At 41.0% G+C, this 21,357-nt stretch overlaps 1 protein-coding gene across 5 annotated transcripts in view; it reads left to right on the top strand.

Moving 5' to 3' along the window:
• Nucleotides 1–21,357, top strand: part of prex2 (phosphatidylinositol-3,4,5-trisphosphate-dependent Rac exchange factor 2) — a 92,466-nt gene that overhangs the window by 67,819 nt on the left and 3,290 nt on the right. For all 5 annotated transcript variants that reach the window (XM_082546619.1, XM_082546621.1, XM_082546620.1 and 2 more), the window contains 6 exons: nt 897–999; nt 1,109–1,252; nt 1,356–1,470; nt 11,633–11,699; nt 12,610–12,800; nt 16,768–16,870. In XM_082546619.1, the coding sequence (XP_082402745.1) occupies nt 897–999; nt 1,109–1,252; nt 1,356–1,470; nt 11,633–11,699; nt 12,610–12,800; nt 16,768–16,870 (723 nt within the window). The remainder of the gene's footprint in view (nt 1–896; nt 1,000–1,108; nt 1,253–1,355; nt 1,471–11,632; nt 11,700–12,609; nt 12,801–16,767; nt 16,871–21,357) is intronic.

A 21,357-nucleotide genomic window follows, 5' to 3' on the forward strand; every position in this document is an offset into this window, starting at 1 on the left:
TTTGCTGTAAGGGGGGTGTATTCTACATGCATGCAAACTCAACACAGAAATGCTGCAGCTGGCTGGAGGATTCAAACCCACCAGCCTCTCCTGCTGTGAAGCGACAGTGCTGACCTCTGCAGCACCGTGCTGCCTATGTGGAGTTTGCATGTTCTCCTGGGGTCTGGGGTCTCTCCAGCTACTCTGGCTAGATGATGTGTTAAGTGGTGATTCTAAATTAATCCCGTAGGTATAAATGTGAGCGTTCCTGGTTGTCTGTCCTGTTGAGTTAGCCCTGCACCACACTGGTGTCTTCTCCAGGTCTACCCCACTTCTTGCCCGGTGACAGCCGAGAGGAGTTTCAGCCCCTTTGTGGCACTGAATTGGATAAGCGGGAGAAAATGGATGGATGGAGGCATGCATTGCGCATTACAGATTAAAGGTTAAAATGTCTTATTTGGTGGATGGGCCATAGCTTTTTCCCTTCTGAAAACCAGGTATCGACATTACCCACAACCTGGCTGCATCTTACCTGGTAAACATTATACTAATGGCTAATGTGCCCTCAAGTAAATTCAAATTTTATTTGTCACACACACAACCATACACAGTATGACATGGGGGTGAAATGCTTGTAGCTGTACAATGCCCGACCATTAAATGACAGAAAAAAGTTTTACAGTATTTACAATTTACAGGTTACTACAAAATTTACAAATTAACTTCGAAATTTTGTAGTAAAAAATGTGCAAATAGCAGAAAGAGATTATAAGGATTATAAATTATAGGAAATGTGTGGTGGTGCGTGTGGTGATGTGTAGTAGAAGTAGTTCCCGTTTTATTTAGGATCTGTGGATAACCGGCCATTACACTTTCCTCCTTTTACAAACACTTTCGTGCTCTAATTTTCTTTTCAGACTGATGAGCAAGCCATGCTGGAAGACACTCAAGTAGCCCTAATTGACCTGGAGAAAGTCACCTTCTACTTCCAGGAATTTGAAGGGGAGCCTCTTGTTGCCAGTATGTACTCTGTGTTTTAGTTCACATTAGCATCTTCTGACAGTTATCATCACAGGGTTCTGATTGCTATTAATAAATTCTAAACTCTTCCTTTCCTCTCCTCTGGCAGACATGCCCATTTCATACCAGGTGGAGGGCAATCTCCAGGCCTTGAAAGTTTGCTTCTACCTTGAGAGTTTCTATTTCTCTCAGCTGCCTTACAGGCTGAAAAATGGAGGAGGTGTCAAAATCTACCCAGTGCTCTTCACACAAGGTAAAGTGAGCCTAGCTGCTGTAAGAAGATCAGTCCTCACATTATGCATGGCCAGTATATGCAATGCCTTTATCTTTCACTTGATCTGTTGATCCCTTTTTAGCGCTCGAGAGTATGGAAGGATACTACTACAGAGATAATGTGTCAGTGGAGGAATACCAGGCACAAATCAATGCTGCCTCATTGGATAAGGTCAAGCAGTACAACAAAAGACTGAGGTATTGTAAATGACACACACACACGGATGGATTAGATAGATCCAATAATAATGTAATAATGATGATAATAATAATGATACAATAATAATACAAAAAATATCATCAAATAACAAAAAAGAATCCTTGAAACAGAAAATAAAAAAACCTCTACCCTCTTAGCGGGATTAAAAGTAAATTAAAAGTTAAAAAAATAAAGGATAAATAAGAGTTACACAAAAGGCTACTGGAATGTCTGCTACGCTAATATGCGTATGAACTGTATGAGTCACACACTCACACTTTGAGATTGCGTTCCCTTTGTGATTTGGCTTTTTTACAGTCTGTTATAAATCAAGACGACCTCCAATTCAGTCAGACTTGGGTGTCAACACCCAGCAGGGCCTCAAGGTGATTGGCTGAGAGAAACACTGCGGGAATGTTTTATGATTGGTTGCGAACGCACTCAGCAGGGGGAAGCAGTGATTGGATGAGGGTGCCCAGCATGTCACCGTTGCTGATGCAGTGCATTTACAGCTGCTTCACTCGGTTCCCTCGCACCACATTGGTTTGCTGCACACCTCTGTGAGACCCTCTGTGATTGACCAAGTGAGGATAATTAAATACGATGAAAAGAAACAAGGAGAAGATGCCTTTGGGAGTAATAAATGAGAACTTAACTTTATTTAACTTCCTGAAAATGGCAATGAACGAGTGTACAGTTGTGGTCGGAAGTTTATATATTCTCAGCATGGGCGTGAATGTCATGGTCATTTGTGGTCTTTTAGTGATTTCTTTGAACTGTTCTTTTTCCAGGGTGGAATGATTATACAGCACGTCTTTAATGACATAAATTAAAAAAATAAATTTGTTTTTTATCTAATACAGACAGGCTCCTGGGTTGTTCCTAACATCCTAACCAATTTCCTCTTATCTGAGGGTGACAGTTTGGGTCTTCTTTCAGACCTTGGCAAAGTGATGCCCCATCCGAAAAACTTGTATTTGCATATATTGTTTGAACTTAGAAATGCCTCCAAGAAACCTTTAAAACATGTGTAAATGTGCAATTCTTCTTCTTAGATTTTCAATGAGTTTCTTGGACTTTCTCGTTGTTCTGATTATTGGTGAGTGCTCTCAAACAAATCCTTTTTGTGCTTCAAAGAGTTGTAACCAATCACGATCACCTATGAGTAGTTAACAGGACTTGGTCTTGTCAAGCTAAAATATACCGTAGAACAACACTTTTAAAAACATTTAGGTGAGTGTATGTAGACATTTAAGCCTATATGTATAATTTTAAGCCCATGCAAATGAGAGAAAAATCCAAAATAAATTCAAACTTGTGCATCCAATTCTTATTTTTCAAAGTCATTAAAGATGTAATCTGTACAATCATTCCAATCTGGAAAAAGAACAGTTCAAAGAAATCATTAAAAACCCCAAATTACCATGACTTTCATGCCCCTGATGAGTGGATGTGAACTTCTGACCTGCAGTTTGCACGATGTTGTCAGAGGATCGCTGCAGTTTTAATGAAGAGGCTAGCTTGTGATTTCTCAGAGCTGAAATCACATTAAAACCAGCTGTGTATAAACTGGAAATTCTTAGACTATCTAATTTAGAAGTTACATGTGGCTTTTGAAGTGTTACAAATGTCCTGTTGCAAGATGAGAGCTTAATAAATATAGAGGCTGATTTTCTTTCAGTTATGATGATTGGACACAAATTCATAATGGCAGAAAGCCTTCTTTACGTCCTGCCAGTGTAACTAAGAGTCCTGTTACATCAACACTAAATAATGATTTTTATAAACTATCCCGGTTCATAAAAATGAACAATCCCTCTCATGCTAAGATGTTTGAAGCCCAGTTAAAATATGTTTCCCTCGCTGAATACCTGGAAAGTTCGACGACTTGACATATCAGCGTCGACTAAACATCTGCTGCAGGTCGGGCGGATAATTAAATACAAAGCAGATCTTGTATCAGAACTTTTTCTTAGCATTCAGGGTCGGGCTGCTGTGGGGGGTTGAATAATTTAAGGTTTGAGCAGTCCCGTGCCACATCAGTACCAAACCACTCAAGCAAAGTGTTCATTTACTGGGACTGCTTTCTGGGGAGAGTTTTTAAATTGTTTGCAGTGTTTAGTTTGAGTGTTTTGAGTATCAGATTGCCCAAAGCAGAGTTTAGGAGAGAAGATTTTGCTGTGCATGGGGCTTTTCTGCTTGCCCTCCTAACTCTTTGTGCGTCAGATCTCCTGGGACTCTACAACCTTTTTAATAGTCAAATATTGCTATTTTGTTGCATCTCTTTCATCTCATCAGCTCCATTTCTGCAGACTGCATTGAAGATAAAGGTTATCAGTATCTAAAATGTCATTAGTCTAACCTTTTCATCTTATTTTCTATTGTAACCTTTTCACATGAATTATCCAAGCAAACTCATTTGTTTCTAAATGGTGCAAACCATACACATAGAGTAGGAACTTTCTGGAATTTATCCATGTTATTTAGGACAGCCTTTGGTTTGACATGTGTGCACATGTACTGTAAATGTCTGTACACTTATACCTTTACTTAAAAAAAACTTAAATTGAATTGACAGTACAGGCTCCAGCATTAACTCAGAGCAGATGTGTCTTACAGGCAAGCAAGTGTGGCTGGTGATTTTGGGAGCATTAGGGGTGCTGGGTAGGGATTTGGAGAGGCAGTGTGCTTCAGGGATACAAGCAGAGTGAAACTGTTGGAGACTGTACTCTTCTCAAATACTGCTTTTCAGCAAAACCTGTTGCAGCATAAAACGGCTGATTATTTCAGTTGAAATCCAATAAGCTCTCTAAGCTCTCAAGACAGTTTTCAGGCCTCATGCTGTATATATACTGCAGTCTAGTGGGGTGAATTAGGGGGTGTAGAGTTGACATATATATCTGCTCCCAAGCAACGACTCTACAAAAAGTCACTTTTTTTTTCTTTTTTTCTTTTTTTGAGAGTCTGGGCAGCAGTTTGACTTCTTTATTTTCTGCTGATGTGATTCCCTGCAGCAACACCAGCGAGAAATCACAATGCAAAGCACACGAGCTGAGCACATTAACTTAACTGCAACTGTTTGTCAGTAACTGCTTCCACCTCTGAGGTGGAATTATTTCTGTTGTGCATTACTTCGAATGTATAATGTTTCTATCATTTTCAGGATTAATCATGTCATGAGAAAATCTTATTTTTCTCCTTCTTTCGGACACCCCCTTGTAAACCTCCCCTTTCACTCTTGCTGCCATCCTTTTTTCACAAATCACATTTTGTGGGAAAATACTGTAAAATGAAATGTGTCCAGTGAATAAACGATGATTAATACACGTGATGATCCTCAATGAACTTTTTGTCATCTTTGAATTTGTTTGAGCTTTAGGGTTGTCTGCATCTCAAGGCAGCGCTTTTATTGCACCCCGGTTTCATAAGAGAATTTGAAATAGTGAAAAACAACCGATCTATATTCATTTATTAAAGAAAGTGGGGAGGCGTCACCACGGCAACCAAGACAACAAAGCTTTCAGAAGAAGTGGGAAACCATCATCCTTTTCTAAATGCTGTATAAATGTAACCAAGTGAATTCTTTTTTATTAATAGCATATTTAAAAAATAATAGAGAAGCCATGTGAAAGCCAGTGATGTGGAAGACCTGAACTTTAGGTCTCTGAGGTGAGCAGTGCGGTGATTTAATCACCTCACTGAAACGATAGTCACTGAAATGATGTGTATATCCAGAAATGAAAAATCAAGTTAAGGATCACAAAAAGCATGCAAATCAATACTGCTGCTTTAAAAATGCTAGGGAATCATTCATTGTCATTCATTTATATGAAAGTGAAGTGAAGCCAGATGTGAACAACTGCTCATTTCTGCTCCCACCCAGAGTGTTTCCTTGTTTTAAACGTCACAAAGTAAACAGTCCCAGGTGGTTTTCAGTAGTTAGTGCTGTGGTCTCACTCCGTGTAATATTACCAGCAGTTTTCTTTTGCCGGGTGCCATGTGTCATCCGGCTGACCACAGACCAGGCTGTGATGTCACTCCTCTCTCCGCTGCAGAGTTCCAACCTCGAGCACCTCGTTATCCTTGGAGTTCAGCCACAGCAGTGTTGGGTTAAACCCACTATTCCCAAGAGCCCATGTGCATTTGGGACCCTGAAGGTGTAGTTATTTAGAAATTCGATTTATTTTTTTTTAAACTAACATTTCTTTATCAAATGCTGGCAGTGGAATCATTTTGAATTAAAGGTAAAGAGAGCGTCTCATTATATTTTCCTCTTGTGGGATCCCGTTTAAAAGAAACAAGTTTTTCTGCAGGAACGATTTGGGGTTTGCGTGCATCATTTTGTACATGCAGTGCATTTCATTGTGAAATGCTGAAGCACAAGGTAATATTTTATGTCTACATCAACTAATATTTTTGTGCTTACCCTGATCTTTGCCAGCATGTGTTGTGGACAATTTCAGAGCGGTAAATAATACCACAATCTGTGTCTATGGCTTTCACTGTTCGTACCCACAAAAAGACACAGCATGATCTGTGCCAACCCATCATGTCGGATGAAGTCACTCACAAGTTTAACCACAAAACATGAACTCATGGGCCAGAATGGGTTAGTCAGCGGTATATAGAGCCAGAAACTGCACCCACGTTTTCAAGCTTGCATAAACCATCTTAGCTGACATGTGCATTTATCTAAAAGGACCTGGAAACACTGATGTGTTCAAAAGTGACAGATTCCTTAGTCACAGGTTTGCAGTTCGCTTAAATCGCATGCAAGTTCCCTGTCATGCAAAAATCACAAAGATATTGAGTTTATTTGAGGGAATAAGAAAACTCTCAAAATGGGTAGAAGTACATGGAAAGAAGAGAATCCCCCCACCCCCACCCTATCCACCTCCCTCCCTTTAGGATCAGTAATAATAGAAGAGGGAAGATTGAAATGGTGAAATGGCAAGGTGGGGATTTCAGAGAGGGGATGAGAATGATGGGTTGAAGGCAGTGTGTGCAAGAGAGAGTTGGTCAGGGAAAGTAGATTGAAGAAAGGAGAATCAGAGCAGAGAGCACGCAAATGCATTATTCAGAGAGAGGGGGGGAGAGATTATTGCAGGTTCATGATTTTTATCACATTTTGCTCTTATTGACGAGACCTTTCAGGAGGGACCTGGGTTTTCCATGTAGAGCAATCGCTAAATGTAGTCTGCTTGTGAATTGTATGTGCAGCATATTCTTGTTGCAGGTGTAACAGTAACTGAGAGTGTAAGCAGGAAGCCTCAGTGGAGAAACTGCAATGTTGTGCTGCAGCCACTGAGCATTTCTCCCTAATTAAAACACATTTGGCAGTAACGGGGGAAAATGTTTGGCAGTTGATGTCCCTCTGATTTTAAAAAGAAGAAAAAAAAGCTTGATTTATGTGGATATAAAAATTCTACACAGTCTGACAAATGCAGTATAATGATTCTGTGCATGCTGGTTGATAAGCAATAAATTTAGATGTATAGCTCTATCCCATTGTTGGTTTATATTATTAGACTGTTTAATGTTTTGTTAATTAAACAGTCATTTGTCATCACACCACAGCTTCTTCTAAGACATTTGCGCATATAGATACTCTACCAGCCATATGGACCCCATAATCATATCGCTGCACTTTACGTTGTTTAAGCAAAAGTGTTTAATGCCTGTCACAGGCTATATATTTTCAGGTCCAACACCGTTGCAGTATTCCCTCATTCCTTTTTAGATTTCACTTGCCTGCTGCTGGAACAGAGCATAGATGTGTTAAAGTGCCAAATGTCCATCAATGTGATTCACTTGATTAGTCAATAGCTCGAGGTAGGTTTATCCTATACTTAGATAGCTGCATGTAGCCACTCCAGCTGGCATCCTCAAAAACGACAACAAAAAAAGGCATGTAAATTTATACCAGCAATAAAAGCCTCCTGGGCAGCTTTCTTGGCGTAGATCTCTCAGGACACATCCTCAGTATATGCCCAGAAAATGAGATGATGGGTAGTTTGACATGACTTTAGATTGTTCCACATGCAGCACAGTGCTCAACATCACCAGTATGTAGCTGTGTTCCAGTAACACAGTTTCTACCTCTAACCGATGGTGTTTTTCCTTCCTCTTGGCTCACGGCAGTATTGTTAGTTATAGCAGTAGCTACTGTGGAAAATTCTTCCATTCGGCATGCATTAGCACTGCAGAACTCTAAAACGATTACGCTTCCGGGCGGAGCAAAAGTCATGCAGCGGTGCAGCTTGTTTGAGTATTTTTAGTTTAGTGAAGAATTTGGCTTAATTGAGCTATTATGGATATTATGTATTTATGGATAATTCTAGATATTCAGTGTTATTATAGCGATTGCTTATGGATATTAACCTAACTTCAGCAGGAAGATATTTTGGTCTTCTATGCTAGTCCCAAGCAGCATCATTGCTTTCATTCTGTTTTTCTCCACTTTGGAAAATGCTGCAGTTTTTGCTCTGGCAGAGGAGGGAGTCCCAATTCACTAGAGCTCTGAGGAAGGTGGAGAGGCTTCGTTCTACTCCAGCTAGTGTGCACTGAACCTCTGTTTATAAAGCCCAGAGGGCTGAGCTTTTTCCCATTTATCACTTCTCTTTGATTCAATCATTGATTGGCTGTAATGATGACAGCTCTGCACATAGTGATGCTTAATGCTGTGGACCTTGACTCATCTCTGTACCACGTCCGGCACTAGTTTTAAAGATCCAGGAATACTTTGCATTTATTTATGTGCCCCATTAGGATCATAAATTTGGTCCCCATTTTAAGCAAGTCGCTCACCTTGTATTTTAGTAAATTTGCATGTCCTCAGTGTCCCAGTGACAGCGTTTTAGTCACACAGTAACTACTCGTTGCTTTAGCTGAAAAGGATTGGAATTTCTCTCTTTATTATATGGCATGACATACATGGCAGTGTATTCACAGATGTCATTTTGTCATTACAGTATTCACGTTTTAAACCAGCAAAGATCAGGTACATATTACATCCACCAACATGTGCTTTTACATCTTTGTAAAAATAGGACAAATGTGTGGGATAAGAAAATGACTTTCCTCACACATTCACACACACCATTTCACTGGTGTCATTGCGCTAACATCGCCGTGCGGTATGCGAGGGCCCTTGGAAGCCCTCATTAGCCCCCAGGAAGCTCTGCCACACAGAGAGGAGAATTTAATAATGGAGGGTGTCATTAATCATGGCTTTCTGAGTGATTTACATGGACCAGTACGGACCATATATAAGGTCATACGTAACGGCATAAATTCAAGACAATTTACTTGTGTAAATGAGTATGAAACTAAACCCACGGAAAACATTAAGACGTTTAATTCAAGGGGGCAATTTATGTTTCTTTTGGACGGTTTAATGTGCAGGATGTGGCGCTAATACAAGCGTTCCCACGCTACTTGTCTGAAAACATCTGTGCCTCAGATTCCTCTTCGTTGACGTTGCAGCTGACTGCTAATGCTCCTGTGCTGTAAAGGGCCTCGAGAGCCTTATTGTCATGAAGGTAGAGAAACAAAGAGAATTAAGTATTCTCATTGGCTCAATGAAAGAAAACCGGCTACATGCAGAGCAGGTCATCTTTGGCCTGCAGCCAAATTCTCCATTAGAGCCTCATGTGAAACGCTATTGGTCGTGTGTGTGTGGTTTGGGGTTTTCTGTTTTGTTGTTATTTCAGAGAGAGCCACAAGCAAGCTTTACCTATGGTTGTCTCAGTCTCTACTAAAAGCAAAAACACAAGGAAGGCAAATTCTTGTAAGCACGACAAGCTTGATTGCACATACTTAATGCAACCTTTATTTTTGGTACAGACTTACTTTCAGATGGTAGGCTCAAGCTTTGATTGGCATAGTTTTCCCCAAAAACAAACAACAAAAACAATACAAAAAACACTTGAGAATGAAATAAGAGAAGTTGAGATTTTTCAATTTTAACATTAGAGCGTGCAGGTGGGTTAGAAAATTGATGCCTGTAAGGGGAGTCGAAACTGGAGCCGTTATAGTGTGTTACAGTGTGAAGAAATAACACCCAGTGGACTTTTCAACCCTGTGTGTTTGTGTGTGTTCTTTACCGCATGGTGGTATGTTTGCGCACTGTGTGTGGCCTTAAAATGTCATATTTCACCCATAATAAAGGTTTCTAAGGTGCTCAGTTTCCAAAGCTCTGACAAAACCTCATCGGCTCAGGAGATGTAACGCAGGTCCTTTTTAAATCACACATCACTTGTAAGTTGGACTCCTATTATTTTGTCATTAGAGAGACCTCCACGAGAGTCTGGCCCGCTCCTTGAGCTGTGGTTGGTGGTATTTTTAGTACAACTCTTACCTCAGGAGGATGAGATAATCAGTGGGTATTATGACCTTGGTTCTGCAAAAAAGAAGCGTGCAAGGGTGAGATGAGGTGCGTCTGTTTTGTCTGGAAAAGATAAACAACTGTGTGCAGACGAAGTCGAGTTGGACAGTTACACAAAAGTCGACTGCTATCGGACAGATTCTATTATATACGTTGAAGATAAGTCTGAGCAGTTGACCGATAAGGACAAGGGTGAATGGGCTCACAGTTGGAGTAAACAGATAACAGAACAGGAACTATTTCAGGGTGAGGAATTCCAATAAATGTCATTTTGTGTGGCGTTCAGTCTTTCAATGCGTGCTGCTGATTTGGTAAGTGAATAGTGTTTTCTTTGGAAGCTGTTGAATGTAACCTTCGCTTACTTCTCAGATTTGTCCTTGAACGCCGCACTCGTATTCCAATAAGTATGCACTCACTTACAAATGGAGCTTAAGCCAAATACTAAATGACCGTTTACTCCTGACATGTGTTATTCGGCAATTTGTGGGCTTTTGGCCACTTTAAATGCTCAGACTATCCTAGTCTGTCTTGAGCATCATTTGAATGATAAGGCCATCTTGAACCAATTACATGGGCTGTTAGCTGCATCTGAACCCTTAGTAAAGTCTGCTCATAGTCCTTTTGAAGAGCACACCTCAGAGTTAACGCATCATTTGGCCGATAGGCATTAGTTACCAGGAAACATTTACATGTGAACTCATCTGTATCACAGAATAGATGCATGCTGTGTAATATTTAAATAGGCATAAGTGATTAGGAAAATTCATCTGTTTTTTACACATATGCGTTGGTTCCCCGGGTGGGTGCAGGTTTCCTCCAGTATGACTATAGTGTATATTTAATGCTTGTTTTCTCATTGAATTTTCATTTTAGCCGGAATAGTTAATAATCGCTATAAAATCTTGAGTCAGGGATGTGTTAACTATGCCCTGATTAATTAATTTCATTAATATTATGTCAAGCATAAACACCACAGACATAATGAATGCCTGCTTGGCTTGATTTTAATCACTTAATAGCAGAGTGAATGCAGATGAATGAGATGTGCTTCACTGATTCTTGTAAACAGTCTCCCTCCTTCAGTCTGCAGTTGCTGAGTTTCTTAAGTTTTTTTTTTTTTTTTTTTTTTTTGCTTCATTATTATATTAGAGATTTCAGAAATGTGATATATATCGGTGACTGTACGTTAAACATTATAATTGCTTCTAGCTAGAGGTAATGGAGTATGTGATTTTATTACAGGGTGTTTAATGTGGTGTAGTGTATCTATTTTTAGCACGCTGCTGGATTACTGAGATTTGATGGAGTCACAGACTGCTGAGTTTGCACCAGTAGCACTCCACCTCAGAAGGACTCATTGCGGCATACAGCGCCCATCTGCAAGGACGCCAGTGCAGTGCTGCCTCCAGTGGAGGAAGAGGAATATTGATTGTGCTCCATGAATGAATGAGGGAATGGCATTTGGAGTGATGCCCAGGACAAGAGATGCTTAGTCTGTGTTTCTGCTTAGCTGTGCCCAAGTTACTCTCATGATTGATAGTCAGATGGTGGCGGTCCATAATGAGCAAGTGGCCTAGTTTTCCCAGAAAGCCAGCCAGTTCTCCTGATGACCTAATGGTGTAGGGAAACAGTTTGGATTTCATGCAGTGGAACCGCTAAATAGAAAAACGTTTGATTGATTATTAAATGAAAGTCTTCTGTCATGTGATGGGTTTTAGTATGTGGCTTTTTCTCTCTCACTACATGTATTAACTTAACGTTTGTTTCTCACACAGGGCTTTCTACCTCGATCAGTCCAACATGCCGCCTAGCTCTGCACCAAAAGCAGCCCTCATAGATAAGGTAAGAACGACCTTACACAGCCTCATAGTACAGTTGTGACACTATGGGGGGAAGCCGAAGAGCAGGAGTAGATGCTGCAAAATGGACCTGTTTGCATGTGTTGCAACAGACAAGGGGGGATAACAGCAGGAAATCACACTTTAAAGTCAAGTCCAGTCACTTACCTTGAAACTAGAAAAGTGCATTTTTTCTTAATAAATTTATGGTTTTCAAAAGGTAAGAAGAGCAAAACTGTTCAATTTAATTAAGATGTATTTAGGAGAAAGAAATTACTAAGTATAAAGGAAGAGTCGCCTTAAGAAAAACCAAGTTACATCCAGCTGTTCAGCTCCTTCCCTCAGATTTCTGAAGCTCAGACTGTTTCACAGCCTGGGTGCACAGTGGCTAAAGGCTGATTTCTTCATGTGTTGTTGCTGAGTTCTGTGGGACCAGTAGGAAGCCAGTATCCAAGGATCTGAGACATCTGCTAGGTACAGATGTCTGAGAGAGGCTGGCGCCACACTATGAAAAACAAATGAAGCAGCCTTAACAAGTCAGTCAATGCAATGGCTTTTAAAGGAAACTTTGATCTTCATTTATGGCTGCATATTTTATTCTTTGAATCAAGCAAAGCTGCTCTAGTAGACTCCTCCCTTTAACCCAAATGTCTACTTATTAGCTTTCCTTATAATCAGAAGGTCAGTGGGCTGTGTGCCTGACTATATTATGGATATCCCATCAGCCAACAACTAGATTGTAAAAAGCTGGTTGGAAGCTTCACCCTTGAATGCCCAGCATTGTAACAATGTATATATGACATCCTAAGACAGAAATGGTCTAACGCCAATGTTAACCTTATAATCTACTCAGTTTCTTTTCTTTTCTTTGTGATTTAATCCCACACTAACCTCTCTGCGTTGTTTCTGTCTAGTTAATGCGTCCCCTCAACGCTCTGGAGGAGCTCTACCGTCTGATGGAAAGTTTTATTAGTTGTCGCCGCACCGCTGCCTGTCAGTACACCGCCTGTGGGGCTTCTGGCGTGGGGCTGCTCTCTGTGGCCTCTGAGCTCTGCTCACGTCTGGGAGCCACACACATTGTCATGTGCAACAGCGGCGTTCATCGGTAAGTGCGTGGGCACATGTATTGTGCGCATCTTCCACCTCACTATGGGCCGCCTCCAGTTAAATTATACGTTTTGCGCTCATCATGTTCTTTCTTTTGGCAGCGCACTTGCAATTTTCCTTTCTCTTTCATCTGTTTTGCGTTGACACTCTTCTCACCTTTCCCATTTCCACCGCAGTTTCTCCCTGCTCCCGTGCATCTCATTTATTCTCTAGCTACATCTCAATTTCATGAGCCCCACACTGTTTGCCCTTGGGGTTTTCTATTAATACACTTTTCTCTGCATTAATTAACAGCAGGATATTTTAGTTAATGACATGCTTCTCAGACCAGAGGAAAGCATACATAGGAGATGGACCAATTACTTCCATTCTCACTGATCTCTATATACAGCTTCCTAATTCACCTGCTGCTGAGGGCAGCATTCATCAGTGCATGAGGACAAAAATATCCAGATCGTTTGTCACCGCTGATCCCGAGTACAAGCCTTCATCTTGTACTCTGCTCTTCCCCTACACCCACCCACCCACCCACCCGTCTCTCTGATACCCTCTTCCTTTACCGTGTGACAGTTTCCATATCTTTTTGTCTCGGTTATATGCGCAGGCTCGCACACGCTCGTTCATGCATTCACCGTATGTGACTGATGGCTTGATAAAGGGCTGCGGATGGAGCGGTCTGGTTGACAGAGCTCTAATAGAAAGTTGTCTGTGCAATGAGTTCTGTTTATGAACCTACAGCCTATATTTGTGTGTTTGCAATTACATTTACTGGCTACAACTCAGTCAGATACGCAGGCTAAGTGTAGTGACACATCAGGTGACGGCACCTGCCATATCAGAGGTTTATTTGTCAACAGGCTTTCTCTTAAAACACTCTTTTACCCTTCAAAGTTGGAGAATGATGTGCGTATTGGACTTTGTATGACGGGAGAGTGAATCGCAAATCCTTGGCCCGGTGCAAGTTTTTATATATCTATATATATCTATATCTATATATATCTATATCTAGAGATATAGATATATATATAGATAGATAGATAGATAGATAGATAGATATCAATCACATAACTGCAGGGTGCAAGATGCTAGCAGGCAAGGCATACATGGAACGCCATAAGCAAGTGGCTGGCATAGTATACAGGTATATCTGTGCCGAGTATAAGCTGGAAGTCCCGGGGTCAAAATGGGAGACGCCCCCAAGGGTGATGGGGAATGACCGAGCTAAGATCCTGTGGGACTTCCAGATACAGACGGACAAAATGGTGGTGGCTAACCAACCGGACATAGTGGTGGTAGACAAACAGAAGCAGACGGCCGTAGTGATCGATGTAGCGGTTCCGAATGACAGCAATATCAGGAAGAAGGAACACGAGAAGCTGGAGAAATACCAAGGGCTCAGAGAAGAGCTCGAGAGGATGTGGAGGGTGAAGGTAACGGTGGTCCCAGTGGTAATCGGAGCACTAGGTGCAGCGACTCTCAAGCTAGGTGAGTGGCTCCAGCAGATCCCGGAAACAAAAATCGGAGATCTCTGTCCAGAAGAGCGCAGTCCTGGGAACAGCTAAGATACTGCGCAGGACCCTCAAGCTCCCAGGCCTCTGGTAGAGGACCCGAGCTTGAAGGATTGACTGCCCACAGGGGCGAGTGGGGAAATTTTTTTATATATAAATAAATAAATAAAACCCCTTTCTACTATTAACAGTGCACAGATTGTAGGAAAATGAAGCAATTTTTGCTGCTTTCTCTGTAGACTACGAATTGTTAAAATGTAAATGATGAGCACGCTGGCTAAATCTGGAACAATTGAAAAGCCAGTGAAAGCAAGCCAGTAGATTAGCTACGTGGAAATTGCATTATCAGTGTGACAGTCTTCTCAGGCACTATTGATTGGATTAGTTGGCTTGATGGATGAGTTTTAATAACAGTGAAAGCGTGATATTTTGGGTGATATTAGCAAACCCTAGCGTTTCTGTTTTCCTTTTTTTCCCAGTTACTCTGAGGATTCACTGACTGAGAGCAAAAAAAAAAGTTACTACTAATTCTATATTTGGCTTGTTTATGCTTTCCCCCCTTTTTTTTAAGTTCTCCTCTTAATTCTATCTTTCATTCCTTTGTGTCTTTCTTTCTCTTGTTCATTTATCAGTATGGGCTCACTCTGCAGAAACACAAAGTGTAAATGGGATATGTGATGGAACAACATAAAACAAATGGGTATAAATCATCTCATACTATCTCACCAGCCCTAATCAAAAGGGAAAATGTGCAGGCTAACGCGCACACACACAGAACTGCACTTCCTTCATCGTGCTCCAGCAGAAGAGGTATTTAAAGATCCTCCTTTTTAGCTTTTTTTTTTCTCCCCACTTCTTTATCGGTGTGGGAAGCTCAAAGCGGGTGCTTAAAATATTCTGGGGTGGCCTGTGAAAGGACATCCTCTGCAAATTCTCTCCTGGGATATCTTTCGGCACATACTGGAAATGATTGTTGGGTTCATTACTTTTATCGTATCTTGTTTCCCTGTAATAAAGTTATGCAACTGAAACTCAAGGGGACTTTTAAATCTTGATTTGATTGACTCAAAGTAACGGCTTCTGGCAGTGATAAGTCCCCCGTCTCACATCTGCTCTTTTTTTTTTTTTTTTCTTCTTTTCTCTTCCGTTCTCCTCGGTCAATGTGAAACGCTACCATGAGAGAAGGCGATATTAAACAAACAGCTCAGATTTCTTAGCAGCGTCATGGCAGTGTTGGAACTTTGGACAGTTCAATTTGCAGTGAAAAGGCTCTGGATCGATCTACCAGTACAGCTTGTTATCATAGAAAGGTCATCCAGCAGCCTTGATGCCCGTCACTGGCTCTCTAAGGATCTATCCCCACACTGCCATCTGTGTGTGCGTGTGTCTGTGTAAAGGCAGAAGAGGAAGAAGCTGGCTGTGTATGTGCCTGGGAACAAAGTTTGCTGCAACTAATGAATCACAGACTTGTGTCAGCACTCATTTTACACATATAGCATCCTTATGGTGGTGAGAGTATAGCGCCTCTGCCAAAGGAGAAGCACTGACTTGTCCTTGGACTTCTTTCTCTGGGCTGAGGACAAGAAAACCTGTAAGTCTCCTCAAGTCCCAGAGGTCTGCCACAAATTTCCCTCTCTTGTACTTGTTCTAAGGCAAAGATCAGCGAACTTGTTATCCTCTTGATGCGCCGCGTTTGCTCGCGGTGATTGACTTTTCAGAAGCAAGTGCAGTGATTCATTAGAGCGAAGACGAGCGAAGGTGAGGTGGGAAGAATGCGATGTAATGGCAAGGTGTCAAGAGGAGCAAAACGCTCTCATGGTGATGTAATTTAGCTGAGCTGGATTTTATTCTCAGTTGATGTTTGTTTCAGTGTCAGATCTCACTTTCAGTCTCCGTCTGCTGCAAAGGCTACTCGACTGCCGTCATGTGTCAAACACGGACTGCATTTTAATATTGCAGTCATGGAATTGGGAAAAGACATTAAAAACCTTTTGTTTTAGGCGTCACAAAGTCCTAAATGGTAAAATGGCCTGTATTTATATAGCGCTTTACTAGTCCCTAAGGACCCCAAAGCGCTTTACATATCCAGTCATCCACCCATTCACACACTGGTGATGGCAAGCTACATTGTAGCCACAGCCACCCTGGGGCGCACTGACAGAGGCGAGGCTGCCGGACACTGGCGCCACCGGGCCCTCTGACCACCACCAGTAGGCAACGGGTGAAGTGTCTTGCCCAAGGACACAACGACCGAGACTGTCCAAGCCGGGGCTCGAACCGGCAACCTTCCGATTACGAGGCGAACTCCCAACTCTTGAGCCACGATCGCCCCACAGATTTCCTAGTCCCAGATTTCCTCAGTGGATACTGTATTTTGATTGATGGTAAAGAAGATGATTAAGCATCATTGCACTGTTTGATGAGAATAAGCCTGACCGCATGTTTTCTCTCTAACAGCTGCACCCTGAGTGTGACACTGGAGCAGGCCATCCTGCTGGCTCGAAACCACGGCCTTCCACCTCGCTGCATCATGCAGGCCACCGATGTCATGAGGAAGCAGGTATGTGTTTCGCAGACGTCTGCTATAACGAGCCGCTGTCCACTTTGTAGTTTTCCCAGTGCCATACATTTACACACATGTCTCTGACATTTCAGAGGGAGTGTTTTTGAAGGTAAAATAATCGTGCTTTGAATGGCTGTTAAAAAGAGCTTACCTGGCTGCCTTTGACTTAAACCCTGATTATATGATGCAAGGTGATTAATCACCACAGTGATCAGCTTCTCTTCTGTTTTGATAGGGAATGACAAGCTGCTCTGGCAGCCACCTCATTCTCTTGGGATATTTTTGTGGCGTCTTTTCCTCATCGCTTCTCCGGAAGCTGTGCAAACAAAGCAAAACTACAGACCTTCAGTTCAGTTTGTGAACACATTACGTAACCCCGTTCAAAGTAAAGCAGGAAAGCTAAAAAGTTAAAGACTGAAACTTTTACCTGTGAGTGAAACCTCATGGAGACAGTGCGGCGAGTGGAGAGTAGAGAAAGGGTTGTTTTTAAAAGAGAAGAACGGTCAATAGATTAAAAAGGGAGAAGAATTTCCACAGAATTGGACTGCAAAAACAATCAATTCCAAATCTTTTTTCTGCTTAATTTTTTTCAGCAAGTAATGAGGGAACAGGACTCTCATTTCCTTTAAACATCTTGTCAATTTTGAGCCTCTGAAAATGTAAGACTGTTTTTAAAAATGGTTGTACTAAAACAGTAAATGCAATGCTTCTGTTAAACCTCTTGAATTAAAGCTGAAAGTCCGCATTTCAATCAACTCTCGATTGTTGGATTTTACAGTCCTCTGTTGTGTTGCAGAGGGCTACAAACACTGCCAACTGTATATAGTATTGTTACACAAGAAAAATAAGTGCCTTTCAATTAAAGCATTTAAATCTTCTCAATCCATTTTCCTGCCACGATGACTTAAAAAGAATAACTACTGCGTTGGCGTTTATAAATGAATAAGGGTAAAGTGAATGGAAGTTATTTGAGGTTAAAAAAATAATAGTAATAATAAAGAAGAAACTCATAGAGGTGGAAAGGAAACTAGAGAGCTAATTAACTGAACTGACACATTAATAGTCATAATACTCACACACACACACACACACACACACACACACACACACACACACACACACACACACACACACACACACACAATACATTGCAGAGGAGAAATGCATAATTCTTCCGTCTTTCCTTCTGACGGGTAGTTTTTCTTCCCCACATAGACAGATATTGTCTTAGATGACTAAAAGAACAGCATCATGAAGGTATCTTTGAATGACTTACTCTTATTTCCACACCTGGAATGTACCTTGGCCTCTTTTGTTAAATTTCATCACAGCATCCTGATGCTGCTGCTGTGTGTACTGCGGTGACATTTTCACACTCTGAGAAAATTTGTGTCTCAACTCACAGAACAGTTTCTACATCTGAAGTCATCACATAGACCGCACGCTTCGTCGAGTGGAATAGAAAGAGTTGTGCCATTTTAACTTCAGTAATAATGATATTTTTAAAGGGAACCGGCAGTAAGTATGCTTTTGGGTAATGAAAGAAATATTAGCTGGTGTCCACATGAAAAATCATTAGCTCCTGTCTACATTATAATTTGTTTTGCCTCTTTCTCTCTTCCACCCCCCAAACCTGATTTCAAACTGATCAGATATGCATTCGCTGCTACCAGAATATGACTCGGACCAAATGAGAGAGTAATGAGAAACTCAGCAGACTCGTTGAAAGTCTGGGGCTTGTTTGTTTATCTGCATATGCATTAGGAGTCAAAGGAAGAAATTCCCATTAGTCTTTCAGTGTATACACATTATCACCTCATTTTTATTTATTTATTGTTTTTTAAAGGCTCTAACCATGACCACAGCTCAAACTCTCTTTGAAAGTTGTGTCAGTTGTGGTTTCAGTGCTATTTTCACTGAGAGGAGAGGTTGCCCAGTAGGCTCAGATCCTGCAGGACAAGAGGCATTTAATTTCTCCTCTCAGAGAAATGGGAAGGCAGCCAGCAGGATGCAACTTTGTGCATCGTGTGACCTTGAGTTGTGTAGTGTGCAGCTGGCAAACATTTGGAACCTCGTTGCGAAGGCTGTGATTTGAGGATATTTTACATCCGTTCTGAAAAGTGCAGGCACGGGGATTTATTATTTAGATTAATACAAGTAAACCTTATTCTGTAGTGAGACATTTTCTCTTGCCTTGTATCATTGTTAACCTGGACAGACACTGAGGAGATGTGGTTCAGCCCAGATAGAGAGCTTTGGGGAATCTGAGCTGCATTGTGTGTGTTTGTGTGTGCGCGTGTGTGTGTGTGTGTGTGTGTGTGCCTACCCTTGCTCTCAGACATCAGCTGATGAATTTGGTGAATATGAATATCACACAGGATTTGAATGACACATCTTCTTTCTCGCTGTAGAGTCACGGTTGCTCACAAAAAAAGGTTATCAGCACAGAATCCAGTCCCAGCAGGATTCATCCATCAAGCCCAGACAACGTAATTCAGACTGAGAATGCTGCGTGGAGGTTTACAAATCACGCTGAGAGTAGACCTGCTTTGCCCAAATTGCATCAAATACATCCAATATTTGCTCTGTATACAAACAGTGTACAGCTTTATACTAAAGGTAAAGAATAACTTATAGCATTGGCTTTATGAACTCATGAAAAAAGAAAAATCTAGTCCCTTTCAAGTTTTTAAAATATCTATAAGAAGTTAATTTTGCGGAGAAGTAAGCGTTGCTTTTTAAACCAGATTGAAAATGCTGACAAATACTCATCATAATTAATTTTACTTTCAATTAAAGCTGGGGGCAAATATTACGTCTCCCATTTTTTTTAGAAGCTGACACAGTACATAAAGAGAGTCAACATGTGAAAAATGAAAACATTTCTACTGATTACAGGCAGCACTTTGCATGCGTGAGCAAACTGATGCTCATTATAAACCACCGAAGGACTGTGCATGAACTATTTGAACTCTGTTTCCTGGACAACCATATTTAATCTTATATTCTTTAGCATTATATGTATTTGAGCCTGTGATAATTACATGCTGGCTGCTTTATTGATGGCAGAATCTGCCTGCTTTTCCACCACTGTGGCCCAGACTACAATATCTTAATAACTGTAGTATAGATTGGCGTAAAATTGAAGATTATTTATTAGAAAATGTGATAATAAATGATGTGAAGAAGATATTCCAGAAAGCCTAAACTTTAACATTTACTAAGTGTTTGTGGGGCTTTAGCAATAGATAGGACAGGATAAACCTATTGTTACCAACATATTGGTTTTGATAGCCTATTGCCATGATTGGAATTTAGATTGTGTGTTTAACGAACAGTTGAATAGGTGTACCTAATAAAGTGGATGGAGAGAGTAGATGCTGTGGATGTAGATGCCTGTTCTTTTTACTTACTTGTGAAGTAGGTAAAAACAAGAAGTGTAATATCCTGTTGGAACCTAATAAGATTCTGAAAGTTTCACAGATTTGTGGTTTAAAGTTCTCTTCGCTTTGTTTTTATCGTCTCCAGAACCATCCTTTGAGAGTATACATTCATTATGTTGGTCTGTAAAAGTCCTCGGATAATTTCAGAGTCGTGTAAACAAAATTCCACTTATTTAATTTGCTTTTAATATAGTTTTGGTGTCGTCTCTGTATGCTGTGTCCTTCAGGGACATTAGGGTTCATCTCTGTCTGGAGGCATCAGAATGGATGGCCGTGATAGGCATCGAGTAATTGCTGATGCTATCCTGTTATCTGGCTGTAACTCGAAACAGACGGTAAGATGGGGCACGGCAGAGTTGTAACTGAGAGGTCGGCTAATGCACTTTTGGCCGCTTGCTCTCTCTCTGCTCAAAGAGCAGATGCAGATCCGCTGATGACCTCTTTAAAAAAAAAAAGAAAAAAAGATTTGATTATGTGGTTTTTTTTGCTTACTTGCATGCAGCGCAGATGTAGAGACGGTGTGTTTGTGAGCGCAGGTGTTCGTGCCTCTAAATTGAAAGCCTAAGTTGCTTCCTGCCCCCCTACAGTCATTTATCTGCCGACTCTGCGCACAGCCAGCAGACTAAAGGAACATTAGCAAAGAGCAGACATACTCCTGACTGGGCATAATCAAACTCTGTAACACACACAGGCAGACACCCTATTCATCTTCCAGATTCCTTACTACTGGTTTACAATTCCTTACAAAGACTAATCCGCATTGTTCCTTTGCCTACACAGAAACAAAGAAGAGCTACACACTGGCAGCAGCAGCTTAAATTTAGACTCTATACATGCACCGTGCACCTCATATGCTTCATAACATACAATATTTAGAAAAGAACCTGTAATTTCTCCCCTGCAGACAGCTGAAAGTCATTCAAGGCTGGAGATCCTCATGTTGTTAATTAAAAACTCACTGGAGAGATGAAATATGAGCTTCTTGTGTTTTTGAATTTATGACCATAAATAAATCTGTTCAAAGATGAGAAGGGGAAACCA

The sequence above is a fragment of the Aulonocara stuartgranti genome (genome assembly GCF_965226115.1).
Source record: "Aulonocara stuartgranti genome assembly, chromosome: 9".
In the NCBI taxonomy this organism is placed as follows: domain Eukaryota; kingdom Metazoa; phylum Chordata; class Actinopteri; order Cichliformes; family Cichlidae; genus Aulonocara; species Aulonocara stuartgranti.